Genomic DNA, 22,057 nt, shown 5'->3' on the forward strand with positions numbered 1-22,057 from the left:
TGCAAAGAGAAGGAATAACCAAGAGTGACTGAAACTTGTTCATAATTTCTTTGAAATCCTTGTATATAAAAGACTTCTCATAAAAACTGAGCAGTTAGAATAGAGCATTATTAAGCGTAACAACTTAATAATATCTTGAATTTTTCTTGTTCCTTTTTTCCTTAAAACAGTGTATCCATATTATTCATTGGTCACCAAAACATCAAGAAAGGGTAAGGAAGGAGGAGGTTAAAAAGCAAGAAAAGGAGAGGTATTATTATCTCCTTTTAACAGATGGAAAAATTGAGATCCAAGGAGGTTAAGTGTTTTCCTCAAGGTCCTAAGATAAGCCCCAAGTGGAACTTGTTCTTATGGGCTATATGTGGTCAATAGTCCAAAGCCAAAAGAAGGCAGGATGGTTTTCTAGACTTACTTTTTTCGCCTTTGTCTCTCCTTTAACCTGGAATGATAGATATCTACTACAGCCATCTTCAGAGCTATAAACAAACAAACAAACAAACAAACCCTTACATATAAATAAAGCCAAGACAAGAAGAAATCTTTTGCCCAAGCTGTCCTAAACTTTCAACCTCATACTGCTAACTATTCCACACTCACTGGTCTAGGAAATCTGTCTCTTGGAAACAAAAATACCCTAGGATAGTGAATTTCTATATCAGTAAATTACAGTAAAGTTCTTTTTTCCTAAGTATATGTTTATATGGGATTACGCTATAGATAACAATTTCTGCTTTTTCCTGAACATCTCTTTTGACCATGTTTTGCTATGTATATTATTAGCTTTCATATAACAGTTCAACAAGGAATCTGAACTTTAGTGACACATGGACTAGAAATTACATGTTAGAGTTTCAGATTAGAAGAAAGAAATACCAAAATCTAACATGCTGAGCTATGAGCAGATGTACTACATCTGTATATAACTTCAATCACTGGGAAATGACCAGGAATACTTTATCCAGGCCATTCTCCCTTGGGTCTGAGATAAAAATAACATAAATTCTAGCTGGATGACCTGAAGAGATGAATGACTGTAATACTTTTTAAACTTTAAGTATTAAAAAAAAAGTATTAACTATCATGGATCTTTTGCTCATTTCTAACAAGTTTAAAAATTTAAACAACATTGCTTCATTTTTCCTCATAACTGCCCACAAACTAAAAATAATTCAATAATATCAGGTCCAAGATTTAAGGCAATGGTTTTCAAACATTTTTTCAGGTTGCAGAACTCTTTCTATAAATGAACCCTTTCTTGATTTACATGTGTTCCGTATAGAAGCATAGGTACCACAGAATGCCCCATACCCTGCCAGTGTTTCCTAATACAACCGCTGGGGAATGATAGGCTCTAGAACGCTGTGCTGGTGGAGATGCACTTTACGTAACTGTGTGGTGGGAGAGGAAGGAGGAATGGGGAGAAGAGGAACTGTCTCTGACATGCAGTACAACCAAGTACAAGTTTTATAGTGGACTCTACCTTTACTTCTTATGAGAAAGAGAAATTAGGACGTCAACAGTTCAAGGCAGAAAGAGAAGCAAATAAAATAGCTAAGTAAATAGTTAACATCTACTGAGTACTTATCATGTTCCAGGCTCTTTAGGTGCCTTATCTCGTTTATCTACTCAATAATAAGATGAATTCAATAGGAAAGAAACTACCTGAAGATCCTGTGGAAGTCAGTGCTAATTTTGACAAAATATTTCTGTAATTTTTCTAAGACACTAACTTATCATGTTGTTTCTTGAGATTTGTGTGGGAATGACTTAATTAAACAGAAAAAAACTGAAGAGACTGTGTTACAAAAAAACTCTATAAATAAGTCCTGCTGATAAATGGCTCTGGTACTTGATCATTTCAGTAGTTTAAACTTGTACAACTGGCTCTGGAGAACAAAGGGAAGGAAGGGAACACAGAGAAACAAATGGGAGGAGAACTGGAATTCTCCCAGAGAAAAATTCATAGTTGAAGCTCTCCCTTGTCTTTATGAAGCACACTCAGATAGCAGCAACTGATTATAAGATCTTAACTGCATGAATAACCCAGGGAGGACCACAGCACAGCAGGCAGAACAGAAATGAGAGGCAGACGCTGAAAGAATGAGAGTCACAGGTTCATATTCTACTTAAAGTGACTGGAGGGTCTAGTAAAGCAGGCAAAGACCCAGAGCTCCTTAAAAACAAACAAACCCAAAGCACGCATAACCTCTCCACCGATGCCAGGCCTCTGAAATTTCAGTTTTGGGGGATGACTAGTCTCCCTGTGACCACATTGGGGACTGATAACAAAGTTTCCAAATGGCTGGCCTTAAAATATTTCAAGAAGTGGGCAGAAGTCAGAGGCAGCTCCTTCCCACTGCAGTGTATTTCTAACATTGTTCAAAATAGCTGGCAACATGTTTCTGTTTTCGTGACAGAAGGCACTTACTGCTTGCTTGGCAAGAAAACCTACTCAGAGGCCTTAACTGCAGGGAAGCCAATCAAAATCCCTACTGCAAGCACACAAGCACAAACCTGTGACTCAGGTATTCCCCAGAAGCAAAGCTTTTTAAAAGTCATTTCCCCCCAAAGATTTTGGCCGAGATGTACACAAGTAGTGCTACGAAGGAAAGACAACCATGTGACCTAATGGTTAAAGTCAGCAACTAGGAAGCCTTAGCCAAGTCACTTCACTCCTTTGTGCATTTCTCTGAAAGTAGAATGGGAAAATATCTATTTCCACTTCTCAGGAATGTGGTTAAGCTATAGAAGATAAAAAATGTGAAATCTAAAAAGAAAAAAAAAAAAGGTTCAAGGTTGTAGAGACATTAAGTATAGCACAGTATTAAAAGCATAGACTCAAGATGGCCCTGCCACTTGCAGGTTACCTCTTGACCTCAGGCAAGTTACTTGAGATTTCTACTCTTCTACTCCTCAATTCTCCCATCTATAAAATGGAGGTAATAGTAATAACACCTAACCCAAAGAGTTTTGTGAGGATTAAATGAGTTCATATGTGTCAAGGACTTAAATGGTACCTGGCAAACAGTAAGTGCTATATGTATTAGCTATTATTATTAATAGCATTTATGTCTAAAAAGTCCTAAACATAAAGCAGCCAAATCACCATCAAGGGAAGGGCACTGCCAATAGGTAGGTAATGGGCACAGTGACCAGGCTGGACCTCTGATCGACTAATTGTTAAAGGCTCTAAAGGCTGACAATACGGACCAAAGAAAGAAAATTTGGGGGGAAAAAGTGGGGGAGTATCCACATCTGGCCAAGGAATTTTGCTGAAATTGGCTTTCCAAATAGAAGGAGAGTAAACTGCTCTAATGTGCAACCCTGAGAAGTGCTGAAAACACAGGCCCAGTGCAGAGGAAGGAGCTCATGATGCCTCTTGCTTGCCTGGGTTATGGGCCAGCAATGATTAGAAGATGCTGCACCCAGGGCTTAGCACCTGTGAAACTCTGAGAAAGAAGAGTCCACAAATTTAGGAGAGATTTTCCCAAATGAAAGCAGATGGAGAGCGATGTCCCCTAAGGAAAAGGAAACTATGCTGTGTGTCTGCACTGACATCCCACAACATGCCACAGGGAGCGCCGAGTTATGTCTTTTGCATCTCTCTGTCTGGACCAATAATTTCTGCTTATTTCAATAAAATACGAGGAGGTGTCATTTAGGGATCTCAGAACCTCCTTATTTTCTTCCTTAGACACTACTTCACATGCAATATCTTTTGGGGGCCCATTCTGAAAGACTTCTGGTATGGTGGAATGTAATTACATGTCCCTCCATTGTGTCCCAGGCCTCTATCATGGGCCATTTAAACCCCCTTTATTAGACAAATCCCATGAATCACAGCAAAAGTCTTGGGTGAGGAAAAGAGCTTCATGGCATCACCCACTCTTCTAGATGCAATCTCTCTAGGGGATGGGATACAAAGCCCAGGCAAACAGTTTACTTCCTTCCAGTAGTTGTAAGTGAGGAAACATAAAAGGAATGTTATTAATGCTCCGTGATATTAAGAGTATAATGGTACAATGGAATGGCAATAACACCAATCTAAATTATGTACCCCCTTTCATTGGAGACATTCACCCTGACTAATCAGCATCATCCGTTCTTTGTTGGCCAGGGACACAAAGAAACAGCATGCAAAATTCCAAGGACTTGCCCAAGACCACAGTGACTCAGAAGCAAGCCTGAGGTTGAATCACTGTCCTGATGTGCACAAAATATGTGTCCCTCTTTCTGTTCTAGGTGTGCATAAAGAGCTCCTTCTCATTCCCTCCTAGTTTCCTTGGGCTCCTAGTCCCCTTCACTGAGAGTTCCAGGAGAAACTGCTGGAACAAAATGTGCCCAACTGGACAGTGGGTCATACTGCCAAAGGAGCTAATATGAGAACTTAGAGCCATAAACAAAGCATCCCTTTGTGGTACCAGCAAGTCATCCCTTTGATCTCCAGTCCTGCCAAACCTCTTCATGACGCTATCACCTTTTAAAAAGCACCCATCTAAACACCTTACAGTTCACTACTAGGCAGGGAGGGAAAGGAGACGCAGGGATTATTATATAAGCGCTGTTAAAACTACTTATGTATAACAATCAATAACTGATTCTTAGTTCAAATGAATTAGAATCAAATAACTTAAAAGGCTGTAGAAACTGTAGAAAGAACACAAATAACTAAAGTATGTTATAGGTTTGAAATGCTAACTGAAATAAAACTTGCTAATCAATTGCTTCTTTTTGCTTTTTTTTCCTTTGGCCCCCACTTAATTACAGAAAGGACCATAGGTGCACCAGCAGAAATTGCAAATCATGCTTCCACAAAGGATGAAGAGTGAAATTAAATACCAACCATTACTACAGTTTTCTTAATAATGTTGAGGCTTAAGAATGAAGACCTTGGATTAGGGCCTGGAGAAGTGATTCAGCAAGTCCCTTACATAGTTGAGCCATGACTGACATTAGAGATTTTGACTTTCAAAAGTTCAGTACTTTTGAATAGTATCTAAAAGAATGATATTTATGAAACTGCTTTTTTGCATTCTGGATAAGAAAGATACAAGCCAGGAAACAATACCATTTTAATTAAAGCTGGTGTGTATGACGAGAAATACTGAATGGCAACCTGCACACTGCCTTCAAGAGAATGACACACGAGGTGAGAATAGACAATAACATGAATTATCAGGGTTGAAAAGCAGAGATTGACATGGAAGACTGAACAAACACAATGGCTCTAGTGAATGCTAAAGCAGTTTGCTTTAAAGCTTTCCTCTTTTAGTTCAATCTACGTCACTTTGACTTTCCTTAAAGTTGTGTGGGAGAAGAGAAATGAAATTTTGCAAAGAAAACTGCTCAAGAAATATGTAGAGAAAAAACTCTAAAGGTAAAATTTTTATGAGGACTCTTTCTTAGTCCCAGATCTGATGTAACAAATATCTAGTCAGCTCTTCTACGGAGAGAAGAATAAAACTCCCCTTCAAGTGACAGAGGACCAGTTAATGCAACATGAAAACTTGATTTAAAATTCAACAAGGATTCTAACTTGCCTTTCCTACCTGGGATATACATTTAAGAAAAGCAATGAAGATGTTGTTTAGGAAATACAGAATCCAAAGGAGCATTATTCACCTACTGCATCACCCTCAATTCTGGGCTGAAATGAAACAGAAGATTGGGGATTATTTTAAATATGTAGTTCACTGAAAATGGAAAGAAGGAAAAAAAGACATTCACTGAAAGTCTAACCATCCACTTTTAAAAGGCTTGTTGGCATTAGCCATTTACGTTATAACAAAAGAGTTGACATAAATCCTTAGAGGGTTAATCTTAGATGAGAATTCAGAAGTGCTAAAAATTCAACAGTTCTGAGAAACAAGAGATTTCCAATCTTGGTCTAAAAACTCTTGAACTTCCATTCTTTTCCCCTGTTATGGGAAATTTGGGGTAACAAATTATAGTGAACATCTAGTATCAGCAGTTGTTACTGAAGTCCCAAGGTCTTCACCCTGATTCCCTTTCTTTTAAGGAGGCAGTGAGGGCCATTTAACCAATTACCTCAGTGTAGGCTTATCTCAGCCAAAAGAAAGCTCACACAGTCCAAGGGATGGGATATTCCCAACTACCCTTATATGATCAACATTCTCACCATCATCACAAAGGATCTGTCTCATTATGGTCAAATCCCAGCAACAGGGTAAGTTCAGCAACTTAACCACTGTAATTTGAGTCCCATAAGGGGCAGGAGACATGTTTTATTCATTCTTATATTTCTAGCACCCAATACAGTGTCATCACAGTTTGCAATCAATAAAAACATTGGCTGTAATAAAATGTTACCGTGTAAAATGTCCGAGTCATCTTCAACAAAATCAATGTCTCTCAAGTCCCATTCTGCATAATTGTCAAACTCCTGTTTGGGGAAAAAAAATTCCCATCTGAAATCCATCAGCTTTGAGTAATGCCTTTACAGGAGCCATGCTTTAGAAGCAAATGGCAAATATATAAACAAACACTTGTTAAAAAGTACTGAACGGGGTACAAGGCCAGGACAACTGCCATAAGTAAATAAGTCATGGGAAAAAACTGAGAGGCTTTCAGGCAGCAGTGACAGCAAAAAATGAGAAAGTTATGAGTCTGGGAATAAAGCCAAACGTATTGTTCTAAAAACTAAAAGTAGTCTGTTCATGAAATCTAACTCAAGAAAATCTAACTCCTACTAGCCCTTCAACTATTGGGCTGGCCAAAAAATTCGTTCCGGTTTTTCGTAACATCTTACAGAAAAACCCGAATGAACTTTTTGGCCTAACCAATATTTAGGTAAGAAAACTGTTGGTATTAATTCATCTACCTTTTTACCACCATCTAGGGCTCTATTTATCCCATAATATTGCTTACATAGCTCAATGGGTAGATTTGTTCATGTTCTATTCAATGACTACAATCTGTAGGGGTAGTGTCTCTGAGGTAGCTCTACAATAGCAGCTGCCATGAACAAAATGCTGACCTGGGTGTGGCTAGCAAAATTGTTTGTAGTTTGCTAAACTTTAATTACCTCCAAGAGTACTATAATTGCGGATTACGTGATAAATCAAGAGACTTGTGACTACATTCACATGGCTTTTAACTCCATGGCTGAATGAAGAACATGTAGTTTTTATACACACTCATCATTCTTTATAAACTTGTGAATATAGTACAGAGGTCAGCAAACTACAGCCTATAGACCAAATTCAGCCCACTGCCGATTTTTGTAAATAGTTTTACTGGAGCACAGGCATGCTCATTTGTTTACTATTATCTATGCTGCTTTTGTATAATAATGGCAACGTTTAGTTCCAAAGGAGACCTTACGGTCTACAAAATCTAAAATATTTACTATCTGGACCTTAATAGAAAGTTTGCCAACCCCCTCATATAGTACAACCTCGAAACCCCCTAGATGTGGAATGAAACTTAAGAAATAGGTTTTTGGGGCTTCCCTGGTGGCGCAGTGATTAAGAATCTGTCTGCCAATGCAGGGGACACAGGTTCGAGCCCTGGTCCGGGAAGATCCCACATGCTGCGGAGCAACTAGGCCCATGCACCACAACTACTGAGCCCGTGTGCCACAACTACTGAAGCCCAGGCGCCTAGAGCCCGTGCTCCGCAACAGGAGAAGCCACTGCAATGAGAAGCCCGCGCACCGCAACGAAGAGTAGCCCCCGCTCCCCGCAACTAGAGAAAGCCCGGGCACAGCAACGAAGACCCAACGCAGCTAAAAATAAAAATAAACAAAATAAAATAAATAAATTAAAAAAAAAAAAGAAATAAGTTTTTGTTCTGAAGAACTCTTACCTTTCTAAAAGAAATATTTACAAATGAGAAAAAGGCACTCAAATGGAGAAAATGTGGCTCGACAAGTTACAGTGCTATGAAAATCTCTTTTTAGTGGTATGGAACCTATAGGTAAGAGATATAGCCTCATCCTAAACAAAGACAAATTTCCCTTACCTCAATGAAATCTGCTCGAGCTGGCATGTATCCTGCCATGTCCCGAGAAAGCAAGGAGTCAAAGGTAGGTCGGGGAGGGTCATCTGTAGCTGAAAGAATTAAGTTTTTCTTAGTTACTTAATAAAATACTGGCATAAAAAAAGTGACACAAAGAAAGTTCTCATTTAGACTCTGAAATATTTTTGTTTGGAGAAAGACAGCGTCTGAGAGGATAAATAAAATGCAAGAGATTTTTATAAAGAAAAAGTAAAAAAAGATAAAGTATTAATGGAAACAAACTGATTTCTTGAAAAGGAAACTAAGACTTAGGGAATCCTCTAAGTAAATACAGAAATTCCCTTTTATTTTTGCTTTCCTAATATGAAAGAAAATCAAGGATCTTTTCTTCAGTATTACAGAACTTAAGTATTTACCCTGTCTGCTTCAGCTCCCTTACCCCTTAGGACCAATCTCAATTTACAAATCCCATCCAACGACAGGCAAAAAACCCCACTGGATTTGGAATAAGCCAGAATTGAGTCCAGGCTCTACTGTAACATCCACTAGTCCCATGACCTTGTACAAATTATTTAACCTTTCTGAATCTCAGTTTCCTTGTGTGCAAAACAAAAGCACTTGCTCTGCCTGTCTCACTGGGTTGCCATGAGGAAGAAATGGTCTAAGGCATTTGAGAACAAAGTGCTAACATCCAAAGGGCTATCCAAATAGGAGGTATCATCAGGTTCTGAGTTAGTCACCTATGAAACTGTTTCCAGAGAGTAGGAGGAAAGAGGCAAGGAAAGAAAAACATTCATATTTCATTACTCGTGCTCTGGGAGTCATTCAGAAAAGATGTCCATTTATAATTCATCATGGGTTTGGTTATGTTTTGTTAGAAGACCCATGAGTCCCTAAGTCACATGAGATTTAAAAAAAAGAAAACGAAAAGTTCGCTATTATTACCACAACCAAGTGAACAAAAATAACAAATTGCTTCTTGGACTTAACACTAGATGATTAATTATAATGAGCTGAATACTGGGCTCTCTTACTGATAGAGGGAGGTACTTACAGTGAAATGGAATGGCTGTGTCAGCAGTTTTTGCCTCCTCTGCTTGCTTCAGGTTTAGCAGGGTAGATGCAAACAGAGGGTTATTGATGAAATGCTTCATGTAGTGCTTCTCACACTCCTCCTTGGTCTTGGTGCACATTTGATTGGCTACATCCTGCCTAGAGTGTGGAAAAGGAGAGGAGGAAGTAGCGCTTTCATTTATACATAATGGTCAAAGCATGGTTTGTTCTTTCCATATTTTAAGTCCTACCTATATAATGTCTGGAACTTGACACCTCCAAACTGATATCATGGAGCTATCAGCAGAACATTGAGACAAATATAAACATAGTACTGGTGCAATCTGATGTCCCAAATCCTGCTATTCCGAGATACAGAAACAATATTTAAAAAGCCCTTTCCTGGACTTCCCTGGCGGTCCAGTGGTTAAGACTCCGCCCTTCCAATGCAGGGGGTGCGGGTTCGATCCCTGATCGGGAAACAGAGATCCCACATGCCGTACAGCATGGCCAAAAAAATACAAAAATAAAAAGCCCTTTCCTTTCTACCAAAAGAAAGGAAGACCACTAGAAAATATGTAAGCTAGGCTCCACCGAAAGAATTGCTATAAATAATAATAAGCCACTTCAGAACATTGAAAATGCACATAAGAGTAGTTTTATATTCACGTTTTATAGTTTACAAAACACTTCACATGAACAAACATTTCTTTACTAGAGCTCTCACGACAGACCAAGCTCTCAGCTAGAAATATTCATAACATAATTTAAATAAATCCTAGTATTAACTGTGTAGTGTATTTACTATCTCAATTTCACAGATGAAAAAATGAGGCCCAAAGAGATTAAGAAACTTGCTAAAGAACACAAAGCACCTAAGTGACAAAGCCACTTAATTTTTACTTAAGACCTCTGACTCCTGGCCCAGATGATGGAAAGGTAGAGGTGAAATCTCTCCAAGTCTGCTCTCAGCTTCTCTCTTCCACAGTACTTCACTTGTCTTTCTCCTAAGGCATTACTATGCTCTCTGCTTTGTGTACTTCAATCATCTGCACATATATTTTGCTTCCCCTACTAGACTATAAGCTTCTTGACTAGCAAGCGAATGATCACTTTTTCTATCTTTTTTTGTATTCCCATAGTAAACAGTATTTTATGATACTTAATAAATGTTGAATGAATGTATACAAGCAAAATGTGAACTGAACTCAACTCTCCTTCTTCAAGGCCCTGGACGTAAGGGAGGCAGCACAGTATATTCTATTAACATCAGGATAGATTATATACACTAGGAAGTCAGGACAGGGAAGAGCTAGTTAAGGGCCCTTCACTAATAAACTATGTGGTCATAAGAAGTCATTTTAACTCCCTAAGCTTCAGATTCTTCATGAACAAAATATATTTAAAAATGCCTCTGCTATCTAGTTCACAAAATGAAATCATCGGGGCTTCCCTGGTGGTGCAGTGGTTGAGAATCTGCCTGCCAATGCAGGGAACACGGGTTCGAGCCCTGGTCGGGGAAGATCCCACATGCCGTGGAGCAACTGGGCCTGTGAGCCACAACTACTGAGCCTGCGCGTCTGGAGCCTATGCTCCGCAACAAGAGAGGCCGTGATAGTGAGAGGCCCCCGCACCGCGATGAAGAGTGGCCCCCGCTTGCTGCAACTAGAGAAAGCCCTCACACAGAAACGAAGACCCAACACAGTCAAAAATAAATTAATTAATTAATTAAAAAAAAAAAAACAACCAGTACGTTTCTTTCACTTTAAAAAAAAAAAAAAAAAAAAAAATGAAATCATCGGTGTGAAAGTACTCCCAAAAGGTAAAAATGAAAGTGGTGGTATTATTAGTAAGCAGTGTCGCCTCACATGGCAACAGCCATGAGTGCTATTCAGTTCTTGCAGGTATCTACAAGCTAAAAACAGGGAATGAGGATAGGCAGTCTGTCAAACTTGAATCTCAGGTAAGCCACGGCTGTCTAAAGTTTGACTCACTTAAATGACGAGGGCATCTACAGCCAAGAAAAATTCAGAAATCAGAAAGGAGCAATAACTAATAAGTCTACACTTCCCCACTATTCAGAAAGGAATAACCAACCTTCCTTGTGTGGATATGTCCAAAGCAGCCCTTTAGAGCTGTCAGTCATGGACCACTGAACATCTCATAGCCCTGTGAGGCATTTAGGCCTTGGAAAATAATGTGCAGAGGGGAAGAGGACTTGTCTCTAAGTCACGGGTCAATAGAAAAGCAACATATGGCCCCCAAACTCCTTTTTCTGAGGCTCTTCCTTTTACCTTCAACAGCATCTTCTTTTTGGAGCCCACTAGCGCAGGAGAACCCTTACTCCCAAGCTCTTACCAATTTCCAAAGCCACAGTCCATCACAGCTTCTAAAAGGGCCATTTCTTCTTGAGCAGTCCAGCTGGGGTCAAGAACAGGAAAATCTGAGGTCTAAGGAAGAAAAAGTTTGGCCTAAGAACAGACACAGAAATGGAACCCGGCAACCCCAAATGTAATCCTAATTATAGTCAAATGGCTGTCATTCTCATGGTATTGAGAGGTGCCTAAAGTACATTCTTATTAGCTGTCCACACCCCGCCGCCTCTATTTCCACCATTAGCTACAAGAGTCTACAAAAAATATTATCAACCATAAATGCCACTGTAACTCAGGCAGAAATACATGTTTTTTAAACTTAGCAAAAAGGTAGAGATAAGTATTATAGTATGTTCCCATTTAGCTAAGAAAGATAGGAATACAAATATGTATATTTCTATCATTTAAAATGCAAGAATAAACCATATATTAAAACCAAGGTTACCTATGGGGGAGGGAGGGAGGAAATAGGGTGGAAAGGACAAGGATAGAAGCTGGACCTCTCTGAATAGTCCTTGTCTGTAGACTTGACTTTGAAAACATAAATACTGTACATTAACTATTAAATTTTAAAATCAAAAGAATCAAAAGCACAATGTAACAAATAAACCCATGAATTAATTTTAAGGCATAATCACACAGGAAGAAACAATCCCAAGTGACTTTAAAACACAGTAACTTGACTATATATTTCTAGTAGAATATACCTTAAAACTAAAAGGAACTGCCAAAAAAATCTTAAACTGTTTTCAAGTACTGTTGATACCGTTATTCTGAGATTATTATATGTTGATATGCTGTGGGGTAAAGCAAATAAGTAACTGTATTGGTGTCACTGCACAGTGGGACTTGGAGCTTGGGGAAAAAAAAGAGATGTAAGATCTATGAGGCTATGTAAAACCGTGTAGTCTTGTTATTTGAATTGAAAGTTTTAGTATGGGGACTTCCCTGGTGGCGCAGTGGTTAAGAATCCACCTGCCAATGCAGGGGACATGGGTTCAAGCCCTGGTCCAGGAAGATCCCACATGCTGCGGAGCAACTAAGCCTGTGCGTCACAACTACTGAGCCTGCGCTCTAGAGCCCGCAAGCCACAACTACTGAGTCCGCGTGCCACAACTACTGAAGCCCGCATGCCTAGAGCCCATGCTCCGCAACAAGAGAAGCCACTGCAATAAGAAAACCGGGAACCGCAACGAAGAATAGCCCCCACTTGCTGTACCTAGAGAAAGCCCACGCGCAGCAATGAAGACCCAATGCGGCCAAAAAATATATATATAAATTAATTAATAAATAAATTTTAAACAAAAGGAAGTTTTAGTATGAACTCATGATGTATTTGTCTTAAAACAATAATTTCCTATATAGAGAACTAGTGATTACCGGTGGGGGAGAAGGGGGCACAATACAGGGGTGGAGGAGTGGGAGGTACAAACTACTGGGTGTAAGAGAGGCTACAAGGATGTACTGTACAACACAGGAAACATAGCCAATATTTTGTAATAACTGTAAATGATGTGTAACCTTTAAAAATTGTACAAGAAATTTTAAAAATTCCTATCACTGTTCAATGAAAAGGTCTAGAAAAGATGACTAACCCAGTAGCAATTAACACTTCTAGTACCCAGTATGTGGTCTCTAAATACAATTTCCCACTAAAGGAACCAGGGCTCCTTGAAGAAAAAGGCAATTCCAGGTTTGGGTAGGAAATGTACAAGATGAGACTGGAACATTTTGTTACACTGGAAAGCAAAGAACTCTCAAAGACTAAAAGAGTCCTGTCAAAAGGATTCAGAGGTCAACTTGTAGAGGCTCCCACTGACCAAAAATGGAACATCTGAGCATTAAAAATAACTGCAAAGGATTAAAACACATTAAACATTCTAAATATCTAGAGGATGCCAGGGAACCAACTCATACTTTCAAAACTAGTAAATAATGGAAATAATTTATCCTGCCCTTCTGTACAAACTTTACCTCAGGGTGACCACATAGATAATGAAATTTCTTTTTATAGAATTATTTAATCTCATAAATTAAAAGGAGTGATAGAATTGAAAGATAACTATGTATTTTGCAATCCCAGAAGAAAAGATCTAAACAATGATCATGAATGAATCTGATATAGCCAGTATATATTAACTACTAATTTGTAGGAAACACAGAAGTCAGAGGAACACGTTAATCAGCAAAATCTAGACTGCACTAACATCTATAAGATAAACCCAGGTTTTTAAACAATCAAACTATATGAAACAAGAGAAAGAGTGAGGGAAGGAGGGGAGGGAGAGGGAGAACCCACAGGATAAATCTATGAGGCAATCAATTGGAATGTATGGACCATATCTGAATTCCAAATAACACTGTAAAAGGTAAGAGAAAAATGATGATACCACTACACATTCATGAAACCCACTAGAATACTAGGATGAAGAAAATGACAATAACAAAACTTGGCAAGCATGTGGAGCAATCAGAACTCTCATACACTGCTAGCTGAGGTGTAAAGTGATACAACCATTTAAGGGAACTTTTTGACAGTTTCTTAAAAGTTAAATAATTATTTATTTTATGACCCAGCAATTCCACTCCTAAGTGTTTACCCAAGAAAAACGAAAATATATGTCCACAGAAAGCCTTATACAAAAATGTTCAAAGCAGCTTTATTCTTTTTTCTTTTTTAAAGTATTTTTTAAAAATTAATTTATTTATGTATTTATTTTTTGGCTGCATTGGGTCTTCGTTGCTGCGCGGGCTTTCTCTAGTTGCGGCGAGCGGGGGCTACTCTTCGTTGCAGTGCGTGGGCTTCTCATCACAGTGGCTTCTCTTGTTGCAGAGCACAGGCTCTAGACACGCGGGCTTCAGTAGCTGTGGCATGCGGGATTAGTAGTTGTGGCTCGCGGGCTCTAGAGCGTGGGCTCAGCAGTTGTGGTGCACAGGCTTAGTTGCTCTGCGACACGTGGGATCTTCCTGGACCAGGGCTCAAACCCGTGTACCCTGCACTGGCAGGCGGATTCTTAACCACTGCACCACCAGGGAAGTCCCTTTCTTTTTTTTTTTTTGATGTGGACCATTTTTAAAGTCTTTATTGAATTTGTTACAATATTGCTTCTGTTTTATGTTTTGTTTTTTTTGGCCATGAGGCATGTGGGAACTCAGCTCCCTGAGGGGATCAAACCCACACCCCCTGCATTGGAGGGTGAAGCCTTAACCATTGGACCGCCAGGGAAGTCCCGATGTGGACCATTTTTAAAGTCTTCATTGAATTTGGTACAATATGGCTTCTGTTTTATGTTTTGGTTTTTTGGCCCTGAAGCATGTTGGATCTTAGCTCTCCGACGAGACCCCCTGTATTGGAAGGCGAAATCTCAACCACTGGACCACCAGGTAAGTCCCTCACAGCAGCTTTATTCTTAATAGCCCCAAACTAGGCAAAGCCCAGTCTCTATCAACAGGAGAATGGATAAACAAACTGTGCTATATTCATACCATGAAATATTACTCAGTAACAAAAAAGAATGAACTATTATTATATACAACTTGAATAAATCTCAAAAACATGCTGAATGAAAGAAACCAGAAACAAGAGTACATACAGAATGAATCCATTTATATGCAGTTCTAGAATATGCGAAACTGATCTATGGTGATAAAAATCAGAATAGTGATTGTTTCAGGTGTGGAGAAGAGAGCAGAGATTTTTTTAAAAAGCTTTTTTGAGATGATTGGAGAAATGTGAAAAGTGACCTGAGTTACTTTAAAATTTTAGAGTGACCTAGTGAGACATTTACAGATGAAATGATAGGATATCTAGGGGATTTGTTTCAAAATAAGCTGGAGGGGTACGGGTTTAGATGAAACAAGATAGGGTATGAGTTGGTAATTTTAAGAACTAGTGACAGGTATATGGGAATTTATTACACTATATGTGGTAGCGATTACAATGGTGGCTCCCAATGAACTTCTAGAATTCACATCTTCATGTGGTCCCTTCCCATTTAATATGGGCTGAACCTGTGACTTGCTTAAGAAGGCCTGGCAGCTTCTACTTTTTCGCCTTTGGGAGCCCTGAACCACCACATAAGAATTCTAGCCTCCTTTCTGGAAAGACCATGTGGAGAGGCCACATGGAGAAGGAGAGGCCCTAAGGCTACCTGGAGAGGAACCAAAGGCCTCAGGCAGTTAAGATGTTCCAGTTCAACCAATTCAAGCCATTCTGAGGTGCTAAAAGTGAAAAAAAACCCTTGGACTTCCATTCCCAGCACACCATGTGGAACCAATGAAAGCTACTCTCATGGTGCCAATCTGAATTCCTGACCCACAAAACTGTGAGAGATAATAAAATGGTTGTTATTTTAAACCACGAAGCTTTTTTGTTTGTTTGTTTGTTAATTAATTAATTTATCTTTGGCTGTGTTGGGTCTTTGTTGCTGCGCGCGGGCTTTCTCTAGTTGTGGTGAGCGGGGGCTACTCTTCCTTGCGGTGCGCGGGCTTCTCATTGCGGTGGCTTCTCTTTGTTGAGGAGCACGGGCTCTAGATGCGCGGGCTTCAGTAGTTGCGGCACGTGGGCTCAGCAGTTATGGCTCGTGGGCTCTAGAGCACGGGCTCAGTAGTTGTGGCGCACGGGCTTAGTTGCTCCGTGGCATGTGGGATCTTCCCGGACCAGAGCTCAAACCCGTGTCCCCTGCATTGGTAGGCGGATTCTTAACCACTGCGCCACCAGGGAAGTCCCTAAACCATGAAGTTTTGAGGCAGCTGTTAGGGGGCAACAGATAACTGAAACACCATTTTCTGTATTTTAGTATATGCTTGAAATTTACTATAAGTTAAAAAAAAAAAGTGACACAAGACATCCTCAGATCACACAGGCGTTTAGAAATTGTTCTATCTTTTGTTAATGGCAAAAAAAATCTGTGATCTGTGAAATTACATTACTAATAAGCAATACATTTTATCTGAGCACATACTAGGAATATGCCTCACATGAGGTATTTCAGATACGAGATCCGAAAGAGAAATTTCAGAATCTATGTCTGTATTAAATTCAAAATAATCACACAACCTGGAAAGTACCATAAATACAGGTAAATATGACAACTCATAGTTGGAAAGCCTGTTATTTCTAAAAGTGTATTTTAGAATATTAATTAGTCCTTACCAACTTTACTGTGAGATAAACCAGAAAGACTTTCTACACCAAAAAATAAAAGGGCATAAGTCAGTTTTTCTTAAAGTTGAATCAATATTATTCAATTTCTGGACCCAATCTTGGCCCTACCGAACCAGAATTTCTAACAGTGAGGCCTAGGAATCTATAATTTTAAGAATCTCCAGGTGATTCTTATGCACTAAAGTTTAAGAATCACTGGTATAAAGGGTGTGGCTGAAAGAGGTGCCTTGACTTGTTCAAGGTTCTAAGAATTATAAGACAAAAATAGGCAAAGAACTCAGAAATCTTGATTAATGCACCACCCACTACAGCATGAGTAACTTCCAAAAATACAGCACTGTGAGATGGCAAAAGTACTGAAAACCATTTAAAGTTTACTGAGGCTTCATATGCAAAAAGAAAAAAAGAGAAAAAATCAAGTTTTTAGTGGCTTCATGTGTAGAAAAGCAAAATTTGGTCATCATTCCTACGGAAGGAAAGATTCTTCTTTTCCTTATCTGGGAATAGATAAAGACTAGCAGAAAAAAGAGAGTATTAGTAACCTCCAAAAGCTCTACAAAATAAAGGACAGAATTCTGAAATGTGTCTGTATGGGTGTAGAATATGTCAGAAAAGGATGATGTAATCTGAAGAGTTAGGTGGACTTGGAGTGAAACTTCGTGTCGTCAGCATTATGCAGAAGGGATGGTGCCCAGAACAGCTGAAGAGAGCTCATGGTCAGCTTTCCAGCAGTGGATAACTTCAATCTACCCAAACTATACTGAATTATCCTTTAAGGAATTATTTTCACAATTCAAATGAATAAATTTGTATTCTGGTTCTAGGCATTCTTGTGTGAATTTGGGAAGAATAAGCCAACTTTCTGAAGATCTGATAACCCTGGTGAAATGAACTCAAAGCCACAGCTACTTTGACCATACTCTCCCCCAACCCTTCACTCATTTTGCAATTAACAAAAGGGAAAAAAAATTATTCATATGAAAAGATGTTCCACATCATATGTTGTCAGATAAATGCAAGTTAAAACAACAAGATTGCGCTATATACCTATCAGAATGGCCAAAATCCAGAACACTGACAACACCAAATGCTGACGAGGATGTGGAGCAACAGGAACTCTCTTTCATTGCTGGTGGGAATGCAAAATGGTACAGCCACTCTGGGCAGTTTGACAGTTTCTTACAAAACTAAACATACTCTTACCATGTGATCCAGCAGCCATGTTCCTTGGTATTTACCCAAAGGAGTTGAAAACTTATGTCCATAGAAAAACCTGCACATGGATATTTACAGCTGCTTTATTCTTAATTGTCAAAACTTGGAAGCAACCAAGATGTCCTTTAGTAGGTGGATGAATAAATAAACTGTGGTACATCCAGACAACAGAATATTATTCAGTGTTAAAAAAGAAATGACCTATTAAGCCATGAAAAGACATGGAGGAAACATAAATACATATTACTTCGTGAAAGAAGCCAATCTGAAAAGGCTACACGCTGTATGATTCCAACTATATGACATTTTGGACAAGGCAAAGCCATGGAGATTGTAAGAAGATCAGTAGTTACCAGAGCTGGTGGGAGGGACGGATGAACAGGCAGAACACAGAAGATTTTTAGGACCATGAAACTACTCTGTATGATACTATAATGGTGGGTACACGTCATTATATATTTCTACAAACCCATAGAATGTATATCACCAAGAGTGAACCCTAATGTAAACTATGGACTTTGGGTGATAACGAGGTGTCAATGTAGGTTCGTCAATGATAACGTATGTACGATTCTGGTGGGGGATGTTGATAATGGGGGAGGTTATGCATTTGCGGGGGCAGAGAAATTTCTGTACTTTCCACTCAATTTTGCTGTGAACCTGTAACTGCTCTAAAAAACAAAGTCTGATATTAGAAAATGTATTCCAAATCTTATAATTAGTGAAGAAACTACTTAGAAGACTGAGGGTGTTTAGAAAGAGGCAGGGGAAGGCTAGACAGCTGGCTGCCAAGAACTCTTACTAAGGAGCATTTCTTTGACTAATTCATTATGGACCAGGATCTGACTCTCAGCATTACAGGCCCAGAAACTCACTGAAATAAGACTTCATAAATAATCAGACTTGGAGATGCTGAGTTACCCTTTCTAAACTTTTAAGAGACTGAAGTAGATATACTACAGCGCTGCGGTAGACAGAATTCCAAAGATGTCCCCCAGTGCCCCCCAAGATTCCTGTCCCCTGATTATTCAGTCAAACACTAACTAGATATTACTGTGAAGGGACTATGCTAATGGGATTAAGGTACTAATCAACTGACTATAAAATAAGGAGATTATGCTGGTGGGCCCAATATAATCACACAGCCCTTAAAAGTAGAAGAGAGAGGCAGAAGAGTCAGAGAGATTTAGCACAGGAGAGATGAACCAGGAGAGGTCAGAGAGACGCCAAGCATTTCATCAGTAACCCTCAAGAACTCCCTGCCATTGCTGGCTTTGAATATTGAGAATGGGGGCCAGGAACCTCTAGAGACTAAGAGTAAGCCCTGGCCAACAAGTAATAAGGAAACAGTAGCATCAGTCCTACAACCTCCCGGCAGTGAATTCTGTCAACAACTTGAATGAGAATGGAAGTAGACTGGAAGTGGATTCTCCCGCAGGGTCTCCAGATAAAAACCCAGACAGGTCAACACTTTCGTTTCAGCCTTACAGAATCTGGAGCAAACCACTGAGCTTAATGGTCTTCTGACCAACAGAATTGTGAGACGATAAATTTGTGTTGTCTTAAGCTCCTTCATTTTTGGTTAAGTTGTTACGGCAGCAAGAGAAAACTAACACATGTATCAATGGATTAACACATGATGTGAAATTACTGTCAAGTAGATGCCCAACCAGCATTCCTTCCTGTAAGAAAAACAACATGGGAGGCCAAATGTAAGAAAACTACTTGGTGAACTAGGAGTTAGGCTCTGATAACTGACAAAGGTACTGTATATACACCTGTCAAGCATACCAGATATTCACTTTGGCTTATTAAAGTGCCCGTTCCTCTGGCCAGATATTGGAAGGACACTACCAACATCTGCCTCTCATTCCTTCTTTAGAGGTGGCAAACATCAAATTACAGCCAAGTCTTTTTTTTTTTTTTTTAAGTTTTTTTTTTAAATTAATTAATTTATTTTATTTTATGGCTGTGTTGGGTCTTCGTTTCTGTGCGAGGGCTTTCTCTAGTTGCGGCAAGTGGGGGCCACTCTTCATCGCAGTGCGCGGACCTCTCATTATCGCGGCCTCTCTTGTTGCGGAGCACAGGCTCCAGACGTGCAGGCTCAGTAATTGTGGCTCACGGGCCTAGTTACTCCGTGGCATGTGGGATCTTCCCAGACCAGGGCTCGAATCCGTGTCCCCTGCGTTGGCAGGTGGATTCTCAACCACTGCGCCACCAGGGAAGCCCCTACAGCCAAGTCTTATTCTGGCCTAAAAGTCAGTCTACCTCTTCAAAGTGATTTTGTATATTACTATGTTATTCACCCTACATCCATTTTACAACTTAACTCTCCGAGGGTAACTAATTTCCCCAAGGCTGGGGAGGTGGAGTGCCAGATATAAGTATCACCACTTCCCACACAAACCACATAAAAATACCATTAGCCAAACACAGCGACAACACATTTACTACATGTTTATCTATGAACTTAGAAAACCACAAACCTCTGATCCTTATATTAGTAAATCTCAAAAAGCACTTCCTTTAAATTCCTTCTAACTTAAACCAAAAATCTGAGTATATAAAATGATTTTTTGGACTTAAATGCCTTAGACGATCCATAAAATGCTAAAAAGCTTATTGGGCAATGATTACCTAATCCAGAAGTGGGCGAAAGAAAAGTGAGATATTTGCAGATGAAGAAAAAAAAGACTAATTCCCAGTATAATACTTGAAAATGAAGGGAAATTCCTACAACTTCATCATTACCATTATTTCGTAAGTATGATCACTTTGATGTTTCTTGTACTCAAATCCTCGAGTGAAACACTGCAAAAGAAAGGAAAATTAAGTTACCAAAAAGCTACGTTTTGAAATGCTTTCTTAAAGGATAGAAGATGGCTTGTGGGTATTTTACTCTTGTGATGAGTTTTGTTTTGTTTTGTTTAAATTTTTTAATTTATTATTTATTTATTATTTTTATTTTTGGCTGTGTTGGGTCTTCGTTTCTGTGCGAGGGCTTTCTCCAGTTGCGGCGAGTGGGGGCCCCTCTTCATCGCGGTGCACGGGCCTCTCACTATCGCGGCCTCTCTTGTTGCGGAGCAGAGGCTCCAGACGCGCAGGCTCAGTAATTGTGGCTCACGGGCCCAGTTGCTCCGCGGCATGTGGGATCTTCCCAGACCAGGGCTCGAACCCGTGTCACCTGCATTGGCAGGCAGATTCTCAACCACTGCGCCACCAGGGAAGCCCCTTGTGGTGAGTTTTTAAGAATTCATTTAGTCTTGTCTGCAGCCACAACAGGAAGGTTAAGTTCATGATCGCAGCCTTTCAATGGCCCTCATAGAGTAAAAAAATGATCTGAAAAAAAGACTTTTTCCTAGGACAACTCCTCCTTTTATAAAAGCATAAGCCCTGGAAGCGGACTGCCTAAATTTGAATCCTGGCTCTTAGCTTATTTCAGCAATTCTAAGACATGTATGATTTCATATTTTAAAACACTGAAATGTGGATTCATCTTATAATAAAAAGTATATTACAACTTCCATCAGCCATTTTTACACTTTAACATTTCTGAAATTGGGATGTTTCTTTTAATCAATAGCATCTTGGATCTGATAAAATATGGTATTTGCTGTGTGACCCTGAGCCAATTATTTAACCTCTCTTTGCCTGAGTTTCTTTTATGATATAGGGATACTAATCATAGTTACTTCCTAGGGTTGCAGCTATGATTTAAAGGTTAATTCATGCAACTCAAGATAGTGCCTGGCACAGAGTAAGCACTTATCATTAGTATTTTTTTTTAACAATTTTTTAAAAATTTATTTTTGGCTGCGTTGGGTCTTCGTTGCTGCACGCGGGCTTTCTCTAGTTGTGGTGAGCGGGGGCTACTCTTCGTTCCGGTGTGGGCTTCTCATTGCGGTGGCTTCTCTTGTTGCGGAGCACGGGCTCTAGGTGCATGGGCTTCAGTAGTTGTGGCACGTGGGCTCAGCAGTTGTGGCTAGCGGGCTCTAGAGCGCAGGCCCAGTAGTTGTGGCGCATGGGCTTAGTTGCTCTGTGGCATGTGGGATCTTCCAGAACCAGGGCCCAAACCCATGTTCCCTGCATTGGCAGGCGGATTCTTAACCACTGCGCCACCAGAGAAGCCCAGCACTTATCATTAGTATTGCTACTACTACCATCATCGACGAAATAGTTTGTTCCCTGGTTTGTCACCTGCCCAAACATCACTCTTCAGTAAGACAAAAAACAGTGTCATAGGTGCTATCAAAAGGAATAATCCTCC

General features: G+C 39.7%; 1 protein-coding gene across 3 annotated transcripts in view; it reads right to left on the minus strand.

The window, feature by feature from the left end:
- The window catches only part of TADA2A (transcriptional adaptor 2A), a 55,003-nt gene that overhangs the window by 21,963 nt on the left and 10,983 nt on the right, over positions 1-22,057 (minus strand). For 2 of the 3 annotated variants that reach the window (XM_007190234.3, XM_057535456.1), the window contains 6 exons: positions 20,542-20,601; positions 11,392-11,483; positions 9,035-9,192; positions 7,984-8,072; positions 6,331-6,403; positions 413-476 (listed from right to left, as the gene is read on the minus strand). In XM_007190234.3, the coding sequence (XP_007190296.1) occupies positions 413-476; positions 6,331-6,403; positions 7,984-8,072; positions 9,035-9,192; positions 11,392-11,483; positions 20,542-20,544 (479 nt within the window). In that variant the 5' untranslated portion in view covers positions 20,545-20,601. The remainder of the gene's footprint in view (positions 1-412; positions 477-6,330; positions 6,404-7,983; positions 8,073-9,034; positions 9,193-11,391; positions 11,484-20,541; positions 20,602-22,057) is intronic. The other variant, XM_057535457.1, reaches the window with a different exon arrangement.

This window comes from Balaenoptera acutorostrata, chromosome 20 (genome assembly GCF_949987535.1).
Source record: "Balaenoptera acutorostrata chromosome 20, mBalAcu1.1, whole genome shotgun sequence".
Lineage (NCBI taxonomy): Eukaryota > Metazoa > Chordata > Mammalia > Artiodactyla > Balaenopteridae > Balaenoptera > Balaenoptera acutorostrata.